General features: G+C 47.8%; 1 protein-coding gene across 3 annotated transcripts in view; it reads right to left on the bottom strand.

Annotated features, from left to right (window-relative positions):
- KCNT1 (potassium sodium-activated channel subfamily T member 1) overlaps positions 1–24,801 on the bottom strand; it is a 226,893-nt gene that overhangs the window by 77,698 nt on the left and 124,394 nt on the right. For all 3 annotated transcript variants that reach the window (XM_060251558.1, XM_060251560.1, XM_060251559.1), the window contains exons 3-9: positions 23,192–23,271; positions 16,996–17,092; positions 15,801–15,860; positions 12,295–12,343; positions 8,146–8,205; positions 6,503–6,577; positions 5,431–5,514 (exon numbers count right to left, since the gene is read on the bottom strand). In XM_060251558.1, coding sequence (XP_060107541.1) covers positions 5,431–5,514; positions 6,503–6,577; positions 8,146–8,205; positions 12,295–12,343; positions 15,801–15,860; positions 16,996–17,092; positions 23,192–23,271 — 505 coding nt within the window. The remainder of the gene's footprint in view (positions 1–5,430; positions 5,515–6,502; positions 6,578–8,145; positions 8,206–12,294; positions 12,344–15,800; positions 15,861–16,995; positions 17,093–23,191; positions 23,272–24,801) is intronic.

Raw genomic sequence — 24,801 nt, 5'->3', positions numbered from 1 at the left:
CACGCGGGCCGGGCCCCGCATATATACAGTCCCGGGACTATTCAACCTGCTGGCCAGTCCAATGCTGGCCAGCCATATTTCCCGCCACTGACTGTGATTGGCGGATGATCAGCGCCCCGCGCGGAGGCACCTGGGTGTTCTCAGTTGCCTCCGCGGCTTGTGCTGTTACGGTGTTCTGAAATGGTTGCGTTCTGCGAACGCCATATGCTACACTCCTCCCCCCTTAGTTAGCGCACATAATCCTGGAGGTAGGCGGGTGGCCGTCGCTCCCTTGTTGAGCGCCGGGGGGTTGCTTGCGGTGCCGGGGTGGCTTCGGCTCTCGGGGTCTCGCTGGAGTCTTGGGCGTCCGTGGGTTGTGGGTCCGGTTCGGGGGGCTGGATCACCTCTGCTTGTGGCTGCGGACTGGGTGCTGGTGCAGGGGTTGTTGCTGGCTCCCCGGACTCCGCTTCTCCCATTATTTCCGCGGGTGCCTCGGGTAGGGTCCGGCGGCGCATCTGATCTATGTGTCGGCGTAGGGTCTGGCCCCCCTCGGTGGACACTTCGTAATGGCGGGACCCCACGACCCGCAGCACCCGCCCTGACAACCATTCCGGGCCTGAGGCGTAGTTGCGGCCGAACACTGGGTCCCCTGCGAAGAACCCCCTAGCCGCGTCTCTGACCTCTGGGGACCCTCGCACGTCAGAGGCTCGGTCGGGGTGTAGACGGTCCAGCCTTGTGGTGAGCTTTCGCCCCATGAGTAGCTCAGCTGGGCTGACCCCGGTGACTGGGTTTGGGATGACCCGGTTGTCAAAAAGGAACGCGGCTAGCCTGTGTTCCCAATCGCCCTGCACAATTCTCCCCAGGGCCTCTTTGGTCGTGCGGACCATCCGCTCTGCCTGGCCGTTGGTGGCCGGGTGGAAGGAGGCAGACCTGATGTGCCTGATGAGGTACCTCTGGAGGAACGCCTGGAACTCCCCCGAGGTGAAGGCTGCCCCGTTGTCCGAGACTAGGGTGTCTGGGATGCCGTGGGTGCACAGGACCCTGCGCAGGGCCCGGATGGCGGCTGCAGTGGAGGTGGACGCCACGGGGATGACCTCTAACCATTTAGTGTAGGCGTCCACTATGATTATGAAGGTCTGCCCCTGGAACGGCCCCGCGAAGTCAATGTGGAGCCGAGACCACGGTTTCCTTGTGGTTTCCCACCGAGTAACCGGGGTGCTGGGTGGGTCCGGCCGCGACTCTTGGCAGGCGCTGCATCTCCGGACCCAGTTTTCTATCTCCCCGTCCATTCCCAGCCACCACACATAGCTCCTGGCTAGGGCCTTCATTCTCACTATCCCCGGGTGCGTTTCATGGAGTGATTCCAGGACCCGTTTCTGTAGAGGGGGGGGACCACCACCCGGCTCCCCCATAGCAGGCACCCCTTGTGGGCCGCGAGTTCCTCCCGCCTCATTTTGTAGGGCTTGAACTCTTCCCCCATGTCCCCTTCAGGCCACCCCCTCACCACCCAGTCGAGCACCCTTGCAAGCGTTTTGTTTTTTCCGGTGGCCTTAGCCACTTCTGCAGCGTGGAGGGGCTGGTCTGGGAGAGACTCGACTGACATGACATGGTGTGCTGGGGCAGGATCGGGGCCCGTGTCTGGGAGCGGCAAGCGGCTGAGTGCGTCAGCGTGGCCCATCGCCTTGCCCGCCCTGTATACCAAAGTGTAGGTGTACGAGTTGAGGAATTGGTTCCACCTCAACACCCTTTGGGACAGGATTTGGGGAGTTTGGCGGTCTGGGGCCAGCAGACCCAAAAAGCGGCTTATGGTCGGTCGCTATTGTGAACCGCCGCCCGTACAAATAATCGTTAAATTTGTGGACCCCCGCTACGATGGCCAGGGCCTCCTTGTCGATTTGAGCGTAATTACGCTCCGCCGATGTCAGAGTGCGTGAATAGTAGGTGACCGGTACCTCCCGGCCGTCCGGTAGCTGGTGCCCCAGGACTGCACCCACCCTGTACGGCGACGCATTGCATGCCAGGATGACCGGAAGGCGCTCATCGAAGTGGTGCAGCACCGCATTAGAGACCAGAACGTCCTTTACTGCCTGGAAAGCGGCGGCTTGCTTCTTCCCCCACACCCATGGAGCTTTTTTGTCCAGTAACCGGTGTAGGGGTTCAGCGATGGCCGCTTTGTGGGGTATGAATGTGTGGTAGAAGTTGAGCACCCCCAAGAAGCTCTGTAGTTCAGTTTTACACGTGGGGGCCGGGGCCTGAACGATGGCCCTGGTTTTCTCCTCGGTCGGATGGATTCCCTCCGCGTCCACGGCAAATCCTAGGAACTCCACCCGTGGCACCCCCAGCAGACACTTCTCCCTCTTCACCTTCAGTCCCGCAGCTTGGAAACGACGGAGCACCTCCCTGAGGCGGTTGCTGAACTCCTCAGGGTTCGGGGCGGCGATTAAAACGTCGTCAAAAAAAGGTTGGACTCCGGGGATCCCTTTAAGGAGAGCATCCATTATACTCTGGAAGATCCCCAGAGCCACGCTGACCCCGAACTGTAGCCTGTTCACCCTGAACGCCCCCCTGTGGGTTACGATCGTTTGGGCCTCCTCCGTTTTGGCGTCCACCGGGAGCTGCTGGTAGGCTTGTGCCAAATCCAGCTTCCCAAAAATCTTTGAGCCCGCGAGGGCGGCCAGGACGTGGATGACCACCGGCACCGGATAGGGGTTATCCTGGAGCGCCTTATTGATAGTGCATTTGTAGTCTGCACATATCCGCACGTCCCCGTTGGGTTTGACCGGAGTCACAATGGGGGTCTCCCAGATGGCGTAATCGACCGGCTCTAGGACCCCTTGTGCTACTAGGCGGTCCAGCTCTGCCTCGATTTTGGGCTTCAGGGAGAAGGGGACCCTCCTAGCCTTAAGCCGGATCGGTCTAACTGTTGGGTCGAGCGGGAGGGAGATGGCCGGGCCCTTATAACTACCCAGCGACCCGTCGAATACATCGGGGAACTCTCTGCACACCTCCCCGAACCCTCCCGCCGAGACCATTTGTGCTACCCCCTCTACGTGGATTCCCAGGGGGCCGAACCACGCGAGGCCCAACAGGGTGGTGAGCGATCGCTTCACCACCAGGATGTCCAGCGGACCCCTGAAGGATCCCCGCTCCACATGCACCCTGGCCCACCCCGCGATCTGTACTGGGTTGCGTTGAAAATCCCGCAAGGTACAGTCGGCCGGTCGCAGCGGTACTCTCCGCTCGGGGCACAGCTTCCTCAGGGTCTCCTCCGAGATTATGGAGAGGGAGGAGCCTGAGTCCACCTCCATGAGGCATGGGGCTCCTTCTATAAGGACCGCCATCTTGATCTTGCCGGGGGTGGCACAGGGTAAGTTCAGTACCTGGGGTGTGGTGGAGGCCAGGGAGTGGGACTCAGCAGCCTCGTGGTGTGTGGTTGGTCGTGGGCGGTTTGACTTGGCTCGGCACGCCCGCGCTATGTGGCCGGTCTTCCCGCAGCTTCTGCCGTCCCAGGTCCGGTACTGGCAGTCTCGCCTGTCGTGGGGGTCGCCGCAGCTGGCGCATTTCGGCCGATCACTGGAGCGTTGGTTCGATCGTTCGCTCGTTCGGGGGCGCTGTGGAGCTCGGGAGGTTGGTCCTGTAGAGCGGCGCATCTGGAATGCTTCTCCCTCGTCTGGGTGCTCTGGGTCCATCTCCTCGTGGTGGACGGCCTCTGGCTTGGCTCTGGGGAAAGTCCGGGTGGTCCTTTCGAACGCCACAGCCTCGCTGAAGGCGCCCTGCAGAGTGAGCTCTTCCTTCGCGAAGAGCTTTTGCTGGAGCCTCTCGTCGCGGAGGCCCCAGGCGAACCGATCGGCCAGGGTCTCTTCCAGATTCGGGAAGTTGCAACTCCCAGCGATCTGTCGCAGGGCCGCTAGGTAGTCGGCTGCCGATTCGCCCTGGAGCTGGTCCCTCTTGTGGAAGAGGAACCGACGGGCCACTCTCGAGGGCTGTGGCAGGAAGTGCCCCGTGAGGAGGCGGACGACCTCTGCGTAGGTCTTCTCAGTGAGACGGGCGGGGGCCGAGAGACCCTTTGCGATCTCGAAGGTGGCGGCTCCGCAGACGCTCAGGAGAACGTCTCTCTTCATGCTGTCCTCCGTTATCCGATTCGCCCTCAGGTAGCAATCAACCCTTTCCGAGTAGGACTCCCATCCGTCGGCATGGGCAGGGTTGAAGGCTTCAATGTGACCGGTGTTCCCGCTTGAGCTGGCCATGGTGGCGGTAGCAGCGGCGGTCGTGGCGATGTTGCGATGTGCGCTGTATCGCCCGGTTGCCCGTGAGTCTCCTCGGTAGCCCGGTTGTCTGCAGGGCTAGAATCCCATCCTCGTCGCCACTGTAATGTACCAGATTTGGAGACGAGCGTAGGGCAACATAGTTTATTGCAGGTACAAAACAAGATGGAAGAGAGAGAGCACGCGGGCCGGGCCCCGCATATATACAGTCCCGGGACTATTCAACCTGCTGGCCAGTCCAATGCTGGCCAGCCATATTTCCCGCCACTGACTGTGATTGGCGGATGATCAGCGCCCCGCGCGGAGGCACCTGGGTGTTCTCAGTCGCCTCCGCGGCTTGTGCTGTTACGGTGTTCTGAAATGGTTGCGTTCTGCGAACGCCATATGCTACAGACAGCTCAGAGACTCTGACATTCAGATTATATCTTCTTCTTCTTCAATGACTACTTCTATTATTGACTTAGGTGAAACAAAAGCTTCTTCTCTGATTAAAAGAGAGGCAGGGCTTTCTTTCTGGGAAAAGAGGTGCCACAACTTTCAAGAGGGAAATGAAGGAGAAACACATGGGTGCCTCTCATGAACTTTTAAACATTTTTTGCAAATTTTGTTTCAACAAAGTGGTTCTGGAACTCCATTTCTCTGCATTCCCCTAGAAAAAAGTTCTGAACTGATTATGGAAGTATGTTATTCTGAGCTCATCGAGTTTGTCCCTTGGTATTTCTCTCCTGAGGTCTTTATCCTGTTATATGTATTATTTAACCACCCCCACACTACTGTAGAGTTTTTCTGTTTGCTAGATTAAATATTTTACCCTCCGTGGTTCTACAAGGAAAATTTTTGAATAGGCTTTATTCCAAAAGAATCTGCCCCGTGGCCTTAATAAGATTGGCACATTGTTTCATGTTCTGCCTGAATGCTATTCTTGGAGAATGTTAGAAATTACTATATCTATATTAGGGATTACTATATCTAGCCACTTATTACGGATCAGGCACTACCCTATACTTTGGAATCTTATCTGCTTAAAGACAATGATCCTAAGATGACTTTGGCAGTAACCAAATTTGTTTCAGTCCTTTTATCCCTCACATCCAAAAACCAAAGAAAACATTTCCCCCCCTACTGTTCAAGATGAGCTTCTAAGAGAATAAAGGAAAGGAAAGGAGAATTATCTTCTGGTACTCACAATCATGTTTTCCAAGGCATACTTTGCCAGCCAGCAGTTCAAGAAAACAGGAATGAACAAATTCCGCAAACGAGGCCAAAATATCTAGAAGAACAAGCCCCAGTTATCCGCATGTTTATTCAGAGCAATGTTCCTGCTTCATCCAAAGAATAAAAACATGCATCAATTATTACCCAAATCCTAAAGCGACTTAACTGTACACTGAATGGCTTACACCAAGCATTGTATCACTAACTCATAAGAACAGACATCTAGTATTCATATGACAGTATCTCTGTTTAAAAACACTTTGCAAAAATTATAACATGATGTTGTGCACAATCGCCCTGTAAGGTAGGCCAGCGTCATTTCCCCCATATTGTACAATGACGCATCTTGCAATGGCTTTTTTTTTGGACTAACCTACCTCACAGGGTTTTTGTGAGGATAAAAATGCAGCAGGGAGAATGAAGTACACTGCCCCAAGTTCCTTGGGAGAAGGGCAGGATGAAAAGGTATTAAATAAGTAGATGATCTCTTTCACACCCATTTCCCCATGGTTTTTGATTCTGTGTGATAATATCCTCATACTGTGTGACAATATTCTAATGTGACCACAGACTCTTGGTAAATAACAAATGCTAGTATTCATATATGAGCTCGCATTTTGACATTTTAATGTTTGCAGTTGCTTCCAGTGTTTCCTCTAAGCTGAGTTAGTGTGAGCTAGCTCGCAGTTTTTTAGCCTCTGGCTCACACATTTTTGCCTTAGCTCAGGAAGAACGGCCCCAGAGCAAACTAATTTATGCAGCAGCCACATTGCTCACTCATAACTTTAATGCCAATAGCTCACAAAGCAGAATTTTTGCTCACAAGACTCCACAGCTTACAGGGAGTATTGTTTACTTCCCAGCATTTGGTACTTAGGCGAGTTCCATCATCATTCCGTCTGTGTCCCCTGATGGCGGTGAGTTCCTGTAAGGACTCTGCATGTTCTTCAGTGCAAAGAAAAATCTCACCATGAAATGCGGCTGCCATCAGCTTTACACAAATGCAATTGTTTTGTTTAGCAATCTCAACAGCACACACTTACGGTGATAATGAAGGGCACAGTGTTGATCATTTCAAGGATAAAGGAAACCCGAAAGATCTGCTCCCAAATGTTTCCCTAGGGGGGGAAAGCAGAATCGAGTTACGGATTGCTCCCACATGCGTGCATGATTAATTAATGCCTTATCGTTCAGGTCCTATGCAGATGCAAACAAGGTGCACATGAAGTAGCTGTGATGTTTGTGTCACCAATGATTCTCATGTGTCTATGCATGCAGGTGGGGAATGACAGGAATTATATTTCAGAAACAGGGGTACTAATCTCCCAGCTACTCATGGAAGCCAATGAGCACCTATGTCAGCCAGTTTGTGAGAACATCAACATAAGAAGCTCCCATATACCCAAGTCAGAGCATCTACTGCAGCACTATCTACTCTGATTGGCAGGATCTCAGGCAGAGAAGGACTTTCCCAACAGCAGTTCATGATATTCTTTTACCAGAGATTCTAATCTGGGAGCAATCTGCATGTGAAACATGTACGCTATCCAGGCCTTGAATTCAGCAGGAGCTCACAGGAGCATAGCTCTTGAACCTTTCTGATGGCCCCTCTCCTCCTCCCCACCTTCCTACCTTTTCCATTGAACAGTAGGTGCAGCTGCATAACAATCCCTGGATTAGGAGAGTGGGCAGCCAGCCAACAGGAGCTTTGCCACACCCCCAGCAGCCCTCATTAACCCTGGAAAAGCCTGTGCCACCCTTTCTCCACTTCTTATGTGATTTTGGGCAGTGGGTGGCTTGCTGGCCATTTGACTGCGGGGGGTGGGCAGCAGCCAAGGAGAGCCCCAAGTGAGTGAGACCTGCTTGGGCTGGCTGAATCTCTAGCCAGCCCAAACAGGCCTTGCTCACCCTGTGCTCTCCTTTCTTGTGTTAGGTTGCTTTTGGCAGATGGGGGAGGGGGTGGCATATGCTAATGAGTTATGCTAATGATCTCTACCACCTATTTTTCTACAAAACTACTCCTGATGTCATCACTAAATCGTGGCTCTTCTTCCCATAAAGAACAGTCAAGGCCTGCCTGAGTCAGGCCATTCTTTTCTCTAGCCGTGTATTGTCTGTTTTGACTGGCAGCATCTCTCCAAGTTCTCAGGCTGAGGAAGATCTTCCTCAGATCTTTCTGGCACCTGGTTCTTTGTCCACTGTGTGATGAAGTGTTGGACTGGATGGGCCACTGGCTTGATCCAACATGGCTTCTCCTGTGTTCTTATGTTTCTTATGTTCTCATAACCTGCAACCTGGGATCTTCTAATCAGGCACGCCTGACAGTAAGCCTGAGACTTTAGCGCTCTACTTCAGTGTAGTAGGAGATTGGGTGCATGGAAGGTGTAGGACATGATCTTGACCCCTCTCCATCTCATGCATAGGGAAGAATGTCTGGATAGGGACTGAGCATCTTGCAGATGAAAGTATGAACTACTTCTATGGAAAAGCATAACCTTTTGAGTCCAGGCCAAGTGACACAAAAGTTTTGTCAGGGATGTTAGAGGTTTGATGGCCTTTTCATCCAAAACATGTTCACTGCTTAATGCTGGAATCATGGAGTGGCAGACACATGTATGTGAACGCATTTTTATTTTTTGTGTTGGAAGGTCAACTACAAGCCAGCTTTTACACGAGACCTTCTTACCTTATAGCTGAGATAGATTAGGAGCATGGTCTCCAGGAAGCTAATGATTGCTACACTGACCTGGAAGGAGAAAAAAAGAAATGGAGGAATCTGAGCTTCTACAAAAGCTTCATCCAGGAATCGGGCAACTTGGCATCCTGTGTGCAAGATTTACCCTCCAAAGCAAATCACAACCCGCTATGGTTTCTTCTCTCACATGTCCACTCTGGCTTCCTTTTCTTTTTGCAGCCCATCTTACAGTCACACTGGCCAGTAAATTTGGATCACCTGTAGATGATCTCCTCAGTCATCTGCCTTGCCCCCTCTGGCCATTCTTCATGGCAGTCTGCTTGCAAACCCCACCCCTTTTAAAGTTAAACTATTTTTTTACATATTGCAAAACGTTTTTGTGGAATAAGAATTCATGCAAATCACAGCTCACTATGGTTTCTTCTCTCACATGTCCACTCTGGCTTCCTTTTTTTTTTGCAGCCTATTTTACAGTCACATTGGCCAGTGAATTCAGATCTACTTCAGGAGATCATCATCAACCTCCTACCAATCCAAGTGCCTGTCCTTCATCATTATGAAGCCCATGGCTTCACAATAGTGGCGTGTCATCAGGAGCAGAGAGTTTGTAAATGTAATATGGACGAGCAAACATTCCCTGGTTCCTTTCTTTTTATATTCATTTATAGTTTTTGTCATTGATTTTGGCTACCTGCTTTCCTCTGTCGGTTTCAGGGCTTCACTTGTTCTTGTACACACTTTGGCCGTTTTCCCACTGACCTTACCCCGGAGCGACATCCCTCTTCACTGCGCGGATTTCCCACCAATTGCTGCGCATAACCAGGAAGAGCTGCGGCTTTTGCGTCGCAGATGTAAACTGGTTTTTAGCGGTTTACATCTGCGACGCAAAAGCCGTGGCACTTCCCGGTTCTGCGCAGCAGTTGGTGGGAAATCCGCGCAGACGCTGTGCGGTGAAGAGGGACGTCGCTCCGGGGTAAGGTCAGTGGGAAAACAGCCTTTGTATAATTTTTACATCAGACGAATATAGAATTATACACATACAAATATGTCTTTAATATATTAGCACAAAAAAAATGATGGAAATGAGTACCATTTATGAACAAAAGCCGGAGCAAGAATATAGCAGAAAGAGAAAACAGACAAAACCAGTGTTTTTTAAAACAAAATTTTAAAACACAAAATGATCAGTCAGATGTTTAAAGAACGTAACACCCCAAAAGCATATAGCAGGGGTGGCCAATGGTAACTCTCCAGATGTTTTTTGCCTACAACTTCCATCAGCTCCAGCCATTGGCCATATTGGCTGGGGCTGATGGGAGTTGTAGGCAAAAAACATCTGGAGATCTACTGTTGGCCACCCCTGGCATATAGCAAAAAGAAAGCAGATTCATTCTGTCTAATAATGATGAATGAAATGTCAAAAGTGACAATGGTCGATGTTTTGATTCATGCAAGTGTAAAGCCAAACTGAAAACAGATTTTTTTTTTCAACTCAAAAGCACAATGATGACACATTCAAAAGCATCCCTGTTAAGAACAAGTGAGTACGTACTGCAAGCTCCCAAATTATTGTCCTGAAAAATATAGCACCCCTCCCAAGGATATTCAAGTGGGCATTCACCATTCCAACTGATCAGAGCAATCTTGGGACCCAAAAGGGACAGAGTGTATGAACATATTACAGGACAATTATATTAGTTCCCTGGCATATCTGCAGCTTTGCTTTTACATCATCAGCTCTTCCAGGGTAACAGAACACCAGTACAGCCTTCAGCAACACGTAATAATAGGCTCATGAGTGTACCTCTGTGTGGGTGTTCAGGGAGTGATCTTTGGTATTAAAAGAGAGGCATTGTATATTCAGAAGATCTCTATATAGAACTGGAGGGCACATAATTTGGCACCACGAGTTAATTCCAGAAGAGTAGCACCTTATATTTATTGTAGCATAAACATTTGTAGACCAGAGCCTATTGTGTCAGATGCATGAGGTGGAAATCATGTCCTGCACCACAGTGTCCGCCAGTGAAAGTTTATGCCGCAAAAAAAGGTGTCACAAGATTGTTTTTGCAGTAGCAAAACGATCACCAACAGTAAGATAAACAATAATTATACTTCTAATAACAAAGCTGTTGCCTCCCATTAGGATCTTGAAAGCTACAAAATCATGACACAGCTGGTATGCAAAATAATTACTTTGGAGATAAAGCAATGGAAAAAGGTCCCACCATAACCTGATCAGACTGAGCATGCTCCAAGAGCCACAGTTGACAGGTAAAGGGGGCGGGGGAATGGATAGAGACATTAGCCTGCTCCAGTCCCTGAGACCTTGCAGACTCTTGGAGGTGGCAATTTGGGAGGTATTTATAAATTGTTCTCCCGTCCGGCAATGCCCCACAAGCCCCCAGCTTGTAATAATGAAGTGCCTAATATGGCAGAGTTGCATAGGGATGGGCACGAACTGGGAAAATGAAGTTCGGTTCATGGTTCATGGAATGCCTGGTTTGTGAGCCATGAACTGTCATAAAATTTTAGCTGCCAAACAAATTGGTTCAGTTTGTGAGGTTCATGATGCAGTAGAACATCTCCCCCCCACACACCTGTGTGCTAGAGACAACAAAATCACAGGAAATCTCTGCTGACTCTCCTCTACCTGCCCTCCAAACTAAGCAAGGATTGGATTTATGGGGTCCAGATTACAGCCCCCCAAAGAAGGCACCTCACAGGAAAGTGCCTTCTGGGGAAATGACAGACAGTCATTTAGATAGCAGCAGATTCAGGAGTGTATAAAATGGATACTGTGCAAGCTAGAGACAACACAGTCACAGAGGACCTCCCCCCGATGCTCCCCTACATGCTTTCCAAGGTCGGCCCCCCCCCCCCCCCCGCGTTGATTTGAAGTTTGGTAAACATTTAGATTGAGAGGAGACTCTGGAAATGCATCAGTTCACGAACCGCCACAAACAGCTTGAAAGTTCAAGCTGCTTGTCCAGTCACACAAACCACGAACCAACCAAAATTAATCATGAATTTTAGTTTGAGGACAGGTTTGTGCCCAGGTTTTGGAGAGCCAGTTTGGTGTAGTGGTTAAGTGTGCGGACTCTTGTCTGGGAGAACCGGGTTTGATTCCCCCATTCCCCACAATTGCTGGCATGGCCTTGGGTCAGTCATAGCTCTGGCAGAGGTTGTCCTTGAAAGGGCAACTGCTGTGAGAGCCCTCTCCAGCCCCACCCACCTCACAGGGTGTCTGTTGTGGGGGAGGAAGGTAAAGGAGATTGTGAGCCGCTCTGAGACTCTTCGGAGTGGAGGGCAGGATATAAATCCAATATCATCTTCTTCTTCTTCATCATCCCTAGCTATGCACGCATCCCAGAGAGTAGCCTTTACAAGCCTGAATATCTAGATATACAACCCTAGGGTCAGCTTTGAGAAAATCTAATACACAAAGCTAACAGAAACCAGAAACACATTGAGTTAGATTTCACAGGTCCATTCTGCTGCTGCTGAAGAAGAAAATATTGGATTTATATCCCGCCTTACACTCTGAATCTTAGACTCTCAGAGCAGTCACAATCTCCCTTACCACACCCCCCCGCCCACAACAGACACCCTGTGAGGTAGGTGGGGCTAAGAGAGCTCTTACAGCAGCTGCCCTTTCAAGCACAACTCTGTGAGAGCTATGGCTGACCCAAGGCCATTCCAGCAGGTGCAAGTGGAGGAGTGGGGAATCAAACCCTGTTCTCCCAGATAAGAGTCTGTACACTTAACCACTACGCCAAACTGGCTCCCAAACTGTCTCTGAAGGTGATACCTTCCTTTCAAGATGTGTTCAAGAATCATCAGCAGAATGGATCTGCAGGATTCAGCCCATCATCAGTCTCTGGAAGATATTACAGCCGTCTTTTCTGAAAGCATCTCACATTGACTGTCAGTCCCTTAGGAAAGCACAGCACGCCCACATGTCTACAGAGTTGACATCTCTGATCCTTAAAGTTTAAAGAACAGAAAAATCCTGTTGCTTGGAACCTGTTTTTTCAAAAACAGTCATACTGCAAACTTGCCATAATAGAATTCATTTGTGGAATTCACCTTCATGTGCCAGTTTCAACTTCTCAACCTATCTGGGTTTCATTCACTTACCTGAATTGCCCACAAGGGTTTGTTGCGATCCACCCATAAGATAGGAGCCCTGCAGAGAACAATTTGAAAGACAGTTATATTTTATCTGGAAATTTCACATTTCAGCTTAAGCACAGATGACTTATTAGGAGGAAGAAATTCTCGACAGTTGGCATGCAAATATCGTTGGCACGGGTTCAGCACAGTTAGTGATGCAAATTCTGTCCTCAGAAAGCTGTCTTGCCACATGGTCAGCAAAAACCTCCCAACACAAATTTTACCTCAAGAATTGCTTTAAATCCTCCAGAATTCTATCCCTCATACCGCCCCCCAATTATAACACATTTCCTCGGGGCTAGATGCCTCTGAAAAGGATTTTTCATGTCACAGCCCCACTGCACTGGGGTTCCCAGAAGGATTTAAAAAAAAAAAAAAGGCTTGAAGGAATATAATCTGGGCCTGGATATTAACCCCAGCAAGCCTGGACTGATATGAGAGATAATGGCAACAAGCACAAAATGGTGTTGCTTTTTATAAATAAAAAAGAACAAAGTTTATTCAGACAGCAGCACACAACTGAAATACACAAGTATCAACTCTTAACCAGGAATTGTGGAATGTACCGCACATATCCAAAGAAAAACCTTCTCTTCAGCAGGTTTGTAACATAAATACAGCACTCTGCTGAAACTTAGTGTCACACCAGACCATCACAAACCCTGCTGGCCTAGTGTAACACCTCACTTCCTATGACAGGGGAACTCATCTTCACAGATCTTTAATTCACATTCCTGTTAAACTAACAACTTTCTCCCCCTCACAGCTTCCAAATTCCTAAATGTCTACCCTAAAAATTTAATTATGGGCCAAACTACACGTTATCTGTGACACAAATTAGGTCAAGTGCCCTTCTCACAGACTGATATGCCATTGGGGAGCTCACGTCCCACAGCACATTGGGGCCCAATTCAGCTCAGGAGTGCAATGTGGGTCAGAGAGGAGCTTCAGTATTCCCTCTGGCACTTTGCTCTCAAGACAAAACAGTAGGGTTGCCAAGTCTGACTCAAGACATATCTGGGGACTTTGGGGATGGAGCCAGGAGTAAGGGTGTGACAAGCATGACTGAATTCTGAAGGGAGTTTTCGCAGTCACATTTAAAGGGACCACACACCTTTTAAATATCTTCTCTCCATTTGGAATAATGAAGGATAGGGGCGCCTTTTTTTGGGGCTCATACAATTGACCCCCTGGTCCAATTTTTTGAAACTTGGGGGGGGCGTTTTGAGGAGAGGCACTGGATGCTATGCTGAACATTTGGTCCCTCTTCCTCAAAAGAACAGGCCTCCCCAAGCCCCAGATACCCACTGTTTGATTCTCCATTATACCCCATGGAAACTGAACTCCGTAGAGCATAATGGAGGAACCAGCAGACATTTCCCTCCCCCCCCACTTTCTGATAACCCTGAAGCAGGAGGAGGGCCTCCAAACCAGGGGATCCCCTGCCTCCAACTGGGGATTGGCAAACATACTCAGCATGCTCAGTTTCCCAATATAGTATCTGTCTGCAGAAAGGACTCACTTTGGTCCAGGCTACGTCACCAGTAATATATTGCTTATCCCTAAACCTCCCTTCAATCCATCTTAACTCATACCTAGCTCCTATTGGCTGATTCAGAACTCTACTCTTATTGGTTCCTGCATTGCTGGGGAACGTTTCTGAGCTCTGGGTTGAAAGTTCATATCAGATCTATTTTCCTATATACCAGACGTGCTTATAAATACTGTCAGCCCCTGAAGAGGTGAATCTGTCCTCCCACTGGAATCCTTCCATACCCAAATGAGATTCAGAAAATGTGCCTTCTGGCCTAGGAGTTTCATTAACCAGATGATTGAATTAATTTCTGCATGGACAATGAGCTATTTGCAAAATTACTTGAGCTTGCTATGCATTCTAATTTCCTTACAAAAATTTACAATTTCCCCCTCTCAGTTGGCAATGCTGCACACTTGGGAGCAAAAGTATTTTAACATGTAGCAAAAAGAAATGGATTCATGCACAGCAAGAGGTAGGCAATTCTGTGATAAACAGAGGAGAGGGGATGGGAGAGAAGGTTGCCGTTCAATATCTGAGATGTCCAGTTAGGGGATGTTGTGATGCTAAGGAGCTGCTGCCAGTCAAAGCAGGTAATACTGAACCAGATGAATCAATGGTCTGGCTCAGTAATTAATTAATTATCGTATGGCTGTGAGTATTGTATAGCCAGGAGATCTGAAGATTGTCTGGCAGCCTGAAATTCTTTTTGTGGTGAGCTAGGTTTATTATTTGGGGGGGGGGGGTGCTGAGAGAACTGTTACTGACCCAAGCTCACCCAGCTGGCTTTAACTTGGTTTTTCAGATTAGAGGCTGTTTCTCTTAGCCGCTATACCAGGGGTGGCCAAACTGTGGCTCAGGAGCCACATGTGGCTCTTTCACATATATTGTGTGGCTCTCAAAGCCCCCATCACCCTACTGTCCGGCTTGGAGAAGGCATTTGTCTCTTTAACTCACTTCCAAACCAAACCACCCAGCAGCTTAGAGAATGCATTTAAAGTTAAAGTTCCTTTCTTTCCACTTCTTCCTCCCCATCTTTCTTTCTTTCTTTCTTTCTTTCTTTCTTTCTTTCTTTCTTTCTTTCTTTCTTTCTTTCTTTCTTTCTTTCTTTCTTTCTTTCTTTCTTTCTTTCTTTCTTTCTTTCTTTCTTTCTTTCCTTCCTTCCTTCCTTCCTTCCTTCCTTCCTCCCTCCCTCCCTTCCTTCCTTCCTTCCTTTCTTGTTTCTGTCTTGTTTCTGTCTGATATTCATGTCTTGCAGCTCTCAGACATCTGACATTTACTCTATGTGGCTCTTAAGTTTAAAAAGTTTGGGCACCCCTGCGCTATACCAAACTGGCTCTCTGATGCAGTATATGGCAGTCTCATACGTTCATATGGTTAAACACATATGTTATGTGTGCCAGCTTGGTCTTCTCCCTGATGTGTCATTTTCTCAAAAAGGATATTATAGCATTGGAAAAAGTTCAGAAAAGGGCAACTAGAATGATTAAAGGTTTGGAACACTTTCCCTATGAAGAAAGCAGAGCAGAGGTCCATCAGTGGCTATTAGCCACAGTATATTATTGGAACTGTCTGGGGCAATGATGCTCTGTATTCTTGGTGCTTGGGTGGGGGGGTGGCAAAGTGGAAGGGCTTCTAGACCCACTTGTGAACCTCCTTGGGGGGGTGGGGTTGGCACTTTTTTTTTTTGGGTCACTGTGTGACACAGAGTGTTGGACTGGATGGGCCATTGGCCTGATTCAACATGGCTTCTCTTATGTTCTTACATGTAGGGAGGCTGGTTTCTTTCAAAGGGAAGTTTTTAAATGTGAAATGCTCTTCCTACAATCCGAAAGTGAGTTCAGCCATTTTGCCTCTCAATTCTGTTGATTGCATTGACTGGCTCTAAATAAGACCAAGCCACAAATTACCTTCAGATGAGTTGAGAATCACTTACCAGTTGATTTCTGTTGAGGACTGGTTGAAGTTTGTGTAATTGTGCTTTTCACATTCCCAGCTGAGGGAAGGAGGGGGAAAAAAACACAGAAGGAAAATGTACACTGTGATAAGAATGAAATTAGGGACAAAAATAGATGATACGTTTTGCCTTGACTGACTCTCATTCTCCTTAGATACATGACAACTGCAGGGAACTAAGCTTCCAGGCACCACAGGGGCCCAAGTTGGAAGTTGGGGGCTTCAAGCTTTCTCCCCTGTACCATTTTCCTGAACCAAAATGGGATCAGGACCTGACCCAGAGGCATTATGTGCCCTATGGGAGAGGGGTCTGCGTGTTCACCGTCCTCTTCCCTGCCTGGTTTGTTCAACTTAAACTGACAACCCTCCCTCAAAAGCAAAAACAGAAGTGCTGGTCATTTTTCCCTTTCAAGGCTAACAGCAGTGAATAAGTGAGAAGTTGGTTCTGATCAGCGAAACCTTATGAGGGAATGGTTCAACCACCTCATGACCCTGGTCCAAGCTGTGGCTCTTCACAGTTTCTATTTCCATAAAATAAAACCTGGGAAGATCTGCTTACATTCCATCCAGTTTTGGCCATCACACGATGGGTAGGAGATCTACCCACATGGGAAATCCAGAGTAAATGCCCCAGGAGACCTCAGTGGCCCATCCAGTTGAGCCAGGCCTGGTTGTAATATCGGGTGAGATCACAGAAGAGATTTGGCCTAACCTAGCCCAACCCTCTGGATTTAATGTGCATGATCATATGCACACATCTGTCCCCTGACTCCCGGATCCTGCCCATACTTACCGCATCTTAGGACAGGCTGGAACTGGATTAAATCTCTACAATGCATGCAGAGCATGTGTCCCGGCTGTCTGAACAGCCAGGTCATGCAATATACTTGCCCTGCACATGCAGGAGCAGTCTGAATGCTCCTCTTGTGCATGTGCGGCATGTACCTCTCCCGGCGGCAGAGCAGGGGCTGTGTGATTGCCGCAGCATGCATCAAAGAGCATCAGCTTTTTCAAAGTTGGGATACAGCTGCACCAAATTCCCAGTGTGATCCTCCCCACGGTGTGCTCCTCAAGGTGCTTCTCAGATCTCAAGGCAGGCTGACGTTAGCCCCGACACAAGGCAGGATGACATAAAGACAATGAGATGCAGCACGCCCAAAGAAAGGGCCCCTCACCATCCTATCCGCTGTGGGTCATCCAGTAGAACGCGGACAATGTATAGAAGGCAGGTAAGAAGCTTCAGAGAAAAGTTGAAGAGCCTTATCCTCAGACCTGCAGCGAAGAGGGGAAATAAAATTTATCAGGGAAAATGAAAACACACACCCCAATAGTTTCAGGGTGATGCTCAGAAGAGTGACGCTGAGATGGATGGCACAGACTACCATGATTTCATCAGATCTTGGAAGCTCAGCAGTCCTGCGTAATACTTAGATGGGAGACCCCCAAGGAAGTCCAGTGTTGGTGCACAGAGGAGGCAATGGCAAACCACTTCTGAACATCTTTTGCATTGAAAACCCTAGAGCAGGGATGTCAAACTCATTTGTTATGAGGGCTGGGTCTGACATATTGGGCCGGGCCATGTCAGGCTGGGCCGAGCCACATGTGTACCTATTTAAGATTAGGTAGCAGAGATATAAATTTTATAAAGACCACAGACAAACGCAAATATATATTTTGAAAAACTTAAAACATGCTTAAAATGTTAGCACTTATTGGTCTTAAAGCTGCTTTCTTTGTATTTCTCCCATGGGATCCGGGGAACTGGGCAAAGGAAGCTATGGCTCTTTCCTTCCTTCCCCAGGGACTGGGGGGGGGGGGAGGAGCCTCAGTCAATAGAAGGAAGAGAAGCTTGGCTCAGGAGCTCTGCTGTGCTATTGGGGGAGGGACGGTGGCTCAGTGGTAGAGCATCTGCTTGGGAAGCAGAAGGTCCCAGGTTCAATCCCTGGCATCTCCAAAAAAGGGTCCAGGCAAATAGTTGTGAAAAACCTCAGCTTGAGACCCTGGAGAGCCGCTGCCAGTCTGAGAAGACAATACTGACTTTGATGGACCAAAGGTCTGATTCAGTATAAGGCAGCTTCATATGTTCATATGTTCAATTGAGAGAGTCTGGCAAAGCAAGCTATTCCTCCCCAAGGGAGGAGCCTTAACCAATGGAGAAAATAGAGGCTTTGTTCTGTAACTCTGCTGTGCAATGGAGCAAGCCTTGCAAAGCAAGCTGTTATGCAGAAGGAAGCAAGCTATAGGGAGAAGGAAGCAGATGACAGTCAGTTGCTTGGGGGCCTGATAGGAGCCCTATGGGGGCCTGATTTGGCCCCCAAACTGCATGTTTGACACCCCTGCCCTAGAGGGTTGCTGTAAGTTGGCTGTGACTTGATGGCACTTGCCACTACCACTGCAACAGAACAATGACTGTCCCCTTAGAACCAGGGATGGACAGATTTATCTTTTTCTTATCGCCTTATTGTCAGAGGGTGCCTTTTTGTTCTGTCCTTTTTTAGACCTGGTGTTTTTAATTTGTTTCTTTCTCTTATGGGATTTTTTTTTACACCACTCACAACCATTGGCACAAAACCAACGTTAAAAATGTGCAAACTTAATGGGAAAAATTCAGGCCGAAGAAATAGAAGAATGGTGGGGAAATACAGACTCAGGCTGTGTCTGCCCACGGGGGGGGGGGGGGCAGGATCAAAACTAAAATGGGAATTTCCAAAACAAAAGCAAAATTTGATTGCATTCTTAACTAGAGATAGTCTGAACAAGATGAGCAGGGATCTTAACTGGTATCAGCTGTTGAGAGAGGAGATTACTGTTCCCTGTTTCCCTTCCTTCCCACAATCCCTCATTCCTCAATATGCCATCCCAAGTGTGCTGTCAAACATGCATTACCTTTGGCTTGGCCAGTGTGTATGTAATGCAAACACTGAGATTAATGTTGAGAAGGGAAGGGAAGAGGGAAGTTAGGTTAGAAGAGAACAGAGGGAGCATGTTAGTACTTTGCCGGCTCCTGATAACAACAGTTATGTGACCAGGAGCAGAGTGCCTCTATTAGGGGGATGTGCCTAAAAAGCTGCTCTCAGAGCTCTATTTATGCATAGCATTTCTCCAGAGATTTGTTCAAGGAGTTTGCAAAATAAAAACAACACAATAAAATCATAAACACAACAACAACATGGCCATCAACATGAAAATGAGCCATAAAAACAGCATAAAACATTTAGTAGCAATCTTCAAATGAAATCCATAAAACAGACTAGAAGCAGGCAATAAAAAAAAAGAAAAACTGAACCTCTAAGAAAAAAGCCTACATAAAAAGACATGTTTTGAACAGTAAAGTAGGCCCAAAGTGAGCCTCATTCTAAATGCCAGGTGCCACCACTACAAAAGCCCTGTCTCTCTGACCCATATCACCCCTGCAGGTAGAGGCAAAGGAATCAGGGCTTGGGATCTCTGCTTCTTAAATATGGGGTGGGTTGCCAACCTCCAAGTGCTGGCTAGAGATCTCCACTTATTACAACTGATCTCTGGGCTACAGAAATCAGTTCCTCTGGAGAAACTGGCTGCTTTGGAAGGTGGACTTTATGGCGTTGTACCCCATTGAAGTCCCTCCCCTCCCAAACCCTGCCTTCCTCTGGCTCCACCCCCAAAACCTCCAAGTATTTCCCAACTTGGAGCTGGCAAGCCTAAATATGGGGCAGCTCTGAGCATCCTAAAGAATAAAAAAGTAAGAATTGTAAAAAGGTAGTAAAGAATAAAAATGCTAAGAATAAAGAAAAAAAAGGGAGAGCCATTATTCTCTATGACTGACTGGCAGGGCTTTTTTGTAGAAAAAGCCCAGCAGGAACTTATTTGCATATTAGGCCACACCCCCTGACCACCATTGTTTCATACAGGCTTTTGGTAGAAAAGGCCCAGAAGAAACTCATTTGCATATTAGGCAGGCTATACCCCGATGCCAAGCCCACTAGAACTGTGTTCCTATGCATTCCTGCTCAAAAAAACCCCCACCCTGCTAACTGGATATTCGACCAGAATTTTTTTCTTCTTCTGTAACTCAGCTTCAGTCAACTGGCCTGTTGGCCTCTACTTGGTAATCATGAATTTCAGGCAGTGACTCAAACCGTTCACCTACATAACCCCAAAACCTCTCTATACCTCACTAGATGATTAAGAAGACATTTGTGCTTCATCGTGAACAAAATTCACTGCATCAGGAATATTTTATTTTTAAAGCCTCTTCAGATAAACAGGGAGAGGGGAGGGGGGGCGGAATCCAATCATGCAACCCCCAAAAATTTTCATTAAAAATATGTTGACTTCAGGGCACATCTGCTTTCAACAGCATTCAAAACACCCATTGTAGCACTGTCAGGAGAACAAACACACACAATAATTTCTTCTGCTTATTATAGCAAACCTGCCTGAGGATCCTTGATCCGGGTCATGAGCAACGATTGCCCCCGCACTGAAAAGGTTCAAGCAGAGCTTGCTCAAGGCTCTTAAGCTGCACCCCTCTCATCCCCCACACTAGCAAACACACAAAAGGTCAATCCAGAAAACAAAGATGTGCAGTTCAGTGTTTCAATATTATTTCAGGCTCTGTTTGGCAGCTTCAGCCAACTTTTATCAACCTGCTCTCTCTGGAGGGGGGAGATGTGGCAAAGAAATAAACAAATCTGCCCTTCTATGTGGCCACAGTTACATGGAGTGCTGGAGGGTCTGTAACTGGAACTCCAGAAATTTGGCCCTAACAATGAACTGGGGGTGTACGAATCACAGCTGCAGCACAGGGAAGGGATCTAACTCTCCCCCCCTTGCATCATTTCCCCAATCAGAATCATGTCCCCCCTCCTTTAAACCCTGACTGGGGGGGAAATGGTATTGTGCCAGATCCCCCCCCCCCGGAAAAGGCTTAAAGCATCTTTGGGGGAAGGTATTTTCATTTTTTTTAAATGACAAAGGAAAAATAGGGATGCCAGCCTCCAGGTGGGACCTGGAGATCCCCCAGAAGTACAGTTCATCTCCAGACTACGGAGTTCAGTCCCCCTGGAGAAAATGGATGTTTTCTATGCCACTGAGGTCCCTGCCCTCCCCAGGCTCCAACCCAAATCTCTAGGGGTTTCCCGACAAGGAGCTTGCAATCCTACCCCCAGCCCCCTGCCCGGGGTGGGGGTGGGAATCAATTAAACATCAAAAGAGGGAGATGGGGAAATTGGCCTGTTCAAGTATTTGAGAATTTACAAAATCCTAGGTGGGGAGATCTGGGGTAGAACATTTCCAATTCATTTACATACACAATTCCTAGAGTGAACCTTTGCATAGTTGTAACTACTCTAAGGAAGAGCCCTGTGGTGCAGAGTGGTAAGCTGCAGAACTGCAGTCCAAGCTCTGCTCACAACCTGAGTTCGATCCCGGCAGAAGCTGGGTTCAGATAGCTGGCTCCAGGTTGACTCAGCCTTCCATCCTTCTGAGATTGCTAAAATGAGTACCCAGCTTGCTGGGGGTAAAGTGTAAATGACTGGGGAAGGCAATGGAAAACCACCCTGTTAAAAAAATCTGCCATGAAAACGTGATGCAACATCACCCCAGAGTCAGAAATGACTGGTGCTTGCACAGGGGACTACCTTTGCCTTTTCACCTTTAGCTACTCTAAGGCCAGACCTGGATAGCCCAGAGAAGCCTGATCTCATCAGATCTTGGAAGCTTAGCAGAGTCAACTATGGTCATATTTAGATGGGAGACTTCCAAGAAATTCCATGTTTGCTAGACAGTGCCAGACAACGGCAAACCAACTCTGTTGGTCTCTTGCCTTGAAAACCCTCTGGGATGGCCATAAGTCGGCTGAGAGCAAAAACTTGAGAGCAAGAAAAGCCAAATAACTCCCTCCCCCCCCCAAAAAAAAATAGTGTACAAAAGTTGTCTGGCGACTTCCCCCTCTCACTCCTCCCACCCAATTAAACAAAAATTATTTCCAAAGCAGTGAAACAAGACTACAAGTTCATACACAAGCAAGATGAACACAAAGACCTGGTCACCAAAGGCTGGAAATATTAGAAACCAGTAGATGGCAGTATTGTTCCTCAGCAGAACTCTCTGAGGAACAGAAAAGAAAGTCTTCCAGTGTGCTAGGCTAGGTAGTTAGTGGCAATAACACATCACAAAAGTTCATAAGCATAAGTGTTTGAAAATGGATGAATCACTCTCCACATCAAACAACCTACCACATCCACCAGCTGTTAAAAAAAACCTAGGCCCCATCAATCAAACAGGTCAGCTCTGTCAATTTGACTCCTGCTGTGGCCAGATGGGGAACAAAATCTACCATCAGCTTTGGCACATCTAAGAAACAGCTGGGCGCTTAGTGGCTTCCACCTACTCCCTGTAACCTTCTTTTATAAAAAGCTGACATTTGAGATCTGCTGTTTATGCAACAGCAACTGCACCCTTATCAGTCTACTACAACAACAACGTTTTTGTTGTTGTTAATGAAGGGCAAGATCAGGCCCTTCTGCTCACTCATGGCAAGGCCCCCTCCATGAGCCAAGTGAAACCTTCCAAGAGTAGAGGACTTATGGGAAAAGGCCATGGCTTAGTGGTAGAGCTTTTGCTTAACTTGCAGAAGAGCCCAGCTTTATGTCCCAGCTTTATCTCCAGTTAAAACAGGAGTGTCGAACTCATTTGTTATGAGGGCCGGATCTGACATAAATGAGACCTTGAGGGGCCGGGCCATGTTGGGTTGGGCCATGTGTGTATCTATTTGAGATTAGGGAGCAGAGATATATTTTCTTAAAACCTAAAAAATGCTTAAAACATTAGCACTTATTGGTCTTTGTATTTCTCCCATGGGATCCAAGGAACTGGGCAAAGAAGACTCCGGCTCCTTCCTTCTTTCCCCAGGGGACTGGGAAAGGAGGAGCCTCAGTCAACAGAGAAAATAGAGCTTTTGCTCTGTAGCTCCTGAGCAATTGAGCAAGCCTTGCAAAGCAAGCTGTTATGCAGAAGGAAGCAAGAGAGAGGGAAAAGGAAGCAGATGACAGACAGTTGCTCGGGGGCCTGATAGGAGCCTTCCAGGGGCCTGATTTGGACCCCAAACTGCATGTTTGACACCCTTGAGTTAAAAGGATCCAGGCAGCAGGGGATATGCGAGCCCTCTGCCTGAGACCCTGGAGAGCTGCTGCCAGTTTGCGTAGACAATATTGACCTTGATGGACCTCTCTGATTTAGCATAAGGCAGCATCTCTGTGATGCCTTCCATGAGCGGACAAACTCTATTCATGTGCTTTGGTCCAATGTCATCTTTTTGTTCTAAATGGATACAGAAAGATACAGAAACAAACATTAATGAAAAGGAATGGGTCAGCGCAAAACACTTACTGGATCTTTGGTTCTTGATGAAAAACAGCTTGAGGCGCTCCTTGAATGTGTTTTCGTTCACGTAAAACTCGACTTGAACCCTGAGGGAGGATAAAGGAGACCAGACAAAATTAGCCAGCATCAGAATCAGTAGCTTACGGCGGGGGGGGGGGGGGGGGGGAGGGGAGGGGGGACTATGCTAATGGAAGGACCCAAGAGAGGCTATCGAGTGCTCCATACCAAACCGGGAAAACACAGCCTAGGGAAGCATCCCCAATACATCAGAAACAAGATCTGAGGAGAAATGTAGACGAACGTTTTGGAAGCACCCCTCATTTGTGGTCTTGGTCAGGCGTTACTTTTTAAAATGGCTTTTTAACTTAAACAAAACAAAAATACATTTGTATCACAAGCAACAAATGGTAGCACTTCAAGATCCAGTCAATAAAACAAAACAACCGAATTGTTGTAATAATCATTATATACATGATAAAACTTCTCATCTGAATTTTCACCTGGTTTGATACAAAAAATAACACAGGCAGTTTGGTTACATACATTCTGGAAGAAATCTCCCTCTTGCGCAACTGTTTATAGATCAACCACATTAACATTGCAAACAAATGTTTCCAGTTGTCTACCGTAGATAGAAAATACCATGGGGAAAAGGTACATATATTTGGTGCATAATTGGATACTTTCAGTAAGGTTACTGCTGGCATGCAACTGGAAACAGTGAGACAAGAATGCTGCCAGGTGGTGGTGGAAAGCATTACCAAATCACAGCCACTTATTGCAGACCCCCCCAAAAAACCCTGCTCTTTCTTTAGCTAGTTTGGTGTAGTGGTTATGAGTGGTGGACACTAATCTGGAGAACAGGGTTTGATTCCCCACTCCTCCACATACAGCTTCTGGGTGACCTTGGGTCAGTCAGTTCTCTCAGAGCTGTTTTCTCAAGATCTCCTAGTCCTACCTCCCTCACAGGGTGTCTGTTGTGAGGAGTGGAAGGGAAGGAGATTGTAAGCTGCTCTGAGTCTCCGAGTGAAGGATGGGGTATAAATCCAGTTATTGGCCTGCCATCCAAGTACTAACCAGGGCTGGCCCTGCTTAGCTTCCAAGATCTGATGAAATTGGGCCACCCAGATAAAGGTGGGACTCAGGTATACAAGGCAAATTCCCCAAGGTTCCCCACATGCCCTTTGGCTGAGGAGGCAAGTGTTCAATAAAACAGCCATCCTCCCCTGCTGAAGCTCTCCATCTTTGTGTGGCCCAGACTAAGACAATCTAGAGACCAAAGGCACCGGCTGAAAATCTTTGCATATGGACAAATAGTTTTAATCCCCGCTGCTTTAAATGGGTTTAACTGTGTTATGTTTCTGTTGCGTATATGGACTAATGTGAATATTATTGTGTGTGTTCCTGCCTGGCTCTTTGGAGCCTTAAGGACTGAGCTTGGGGACTCAGGAACAACGGGCAGCAGATCCAAATCCCTGCTGCCCTGCTCCAATCATGGGCCTCCTACTGGTTTGAATGAACCAATGGCATCCTAGCACGGGAACCCTGAAGTGTATATAGTTGGCCCCGTTGAGTAGTCTTCTAGTTCAGCCATTACCACGCTGTAAGAGAGCTAT

This window comes from Heteronotia binoei, chromosome 12 (genome assembly GCF_032191835.1).
Source record: "Heteronotia binoei isolate CCM8104 ecotype False Entrance Well chromosome 12, APGP_CSIRO_Hbin_v1, whole genome shotgun sequence".
Taxonomy (NCBI): domain Eukaryota; kingdom Metazoa; phylum Chordata; class Lepidosauria; order Squamata; family Gekkonidae; genus Heteronotia; species Heteronotia binoei.
Note: the sequence above shows the minus strand (reverse complement) of the source record. Positions and strands in the feature narration are given on the sequence as shown.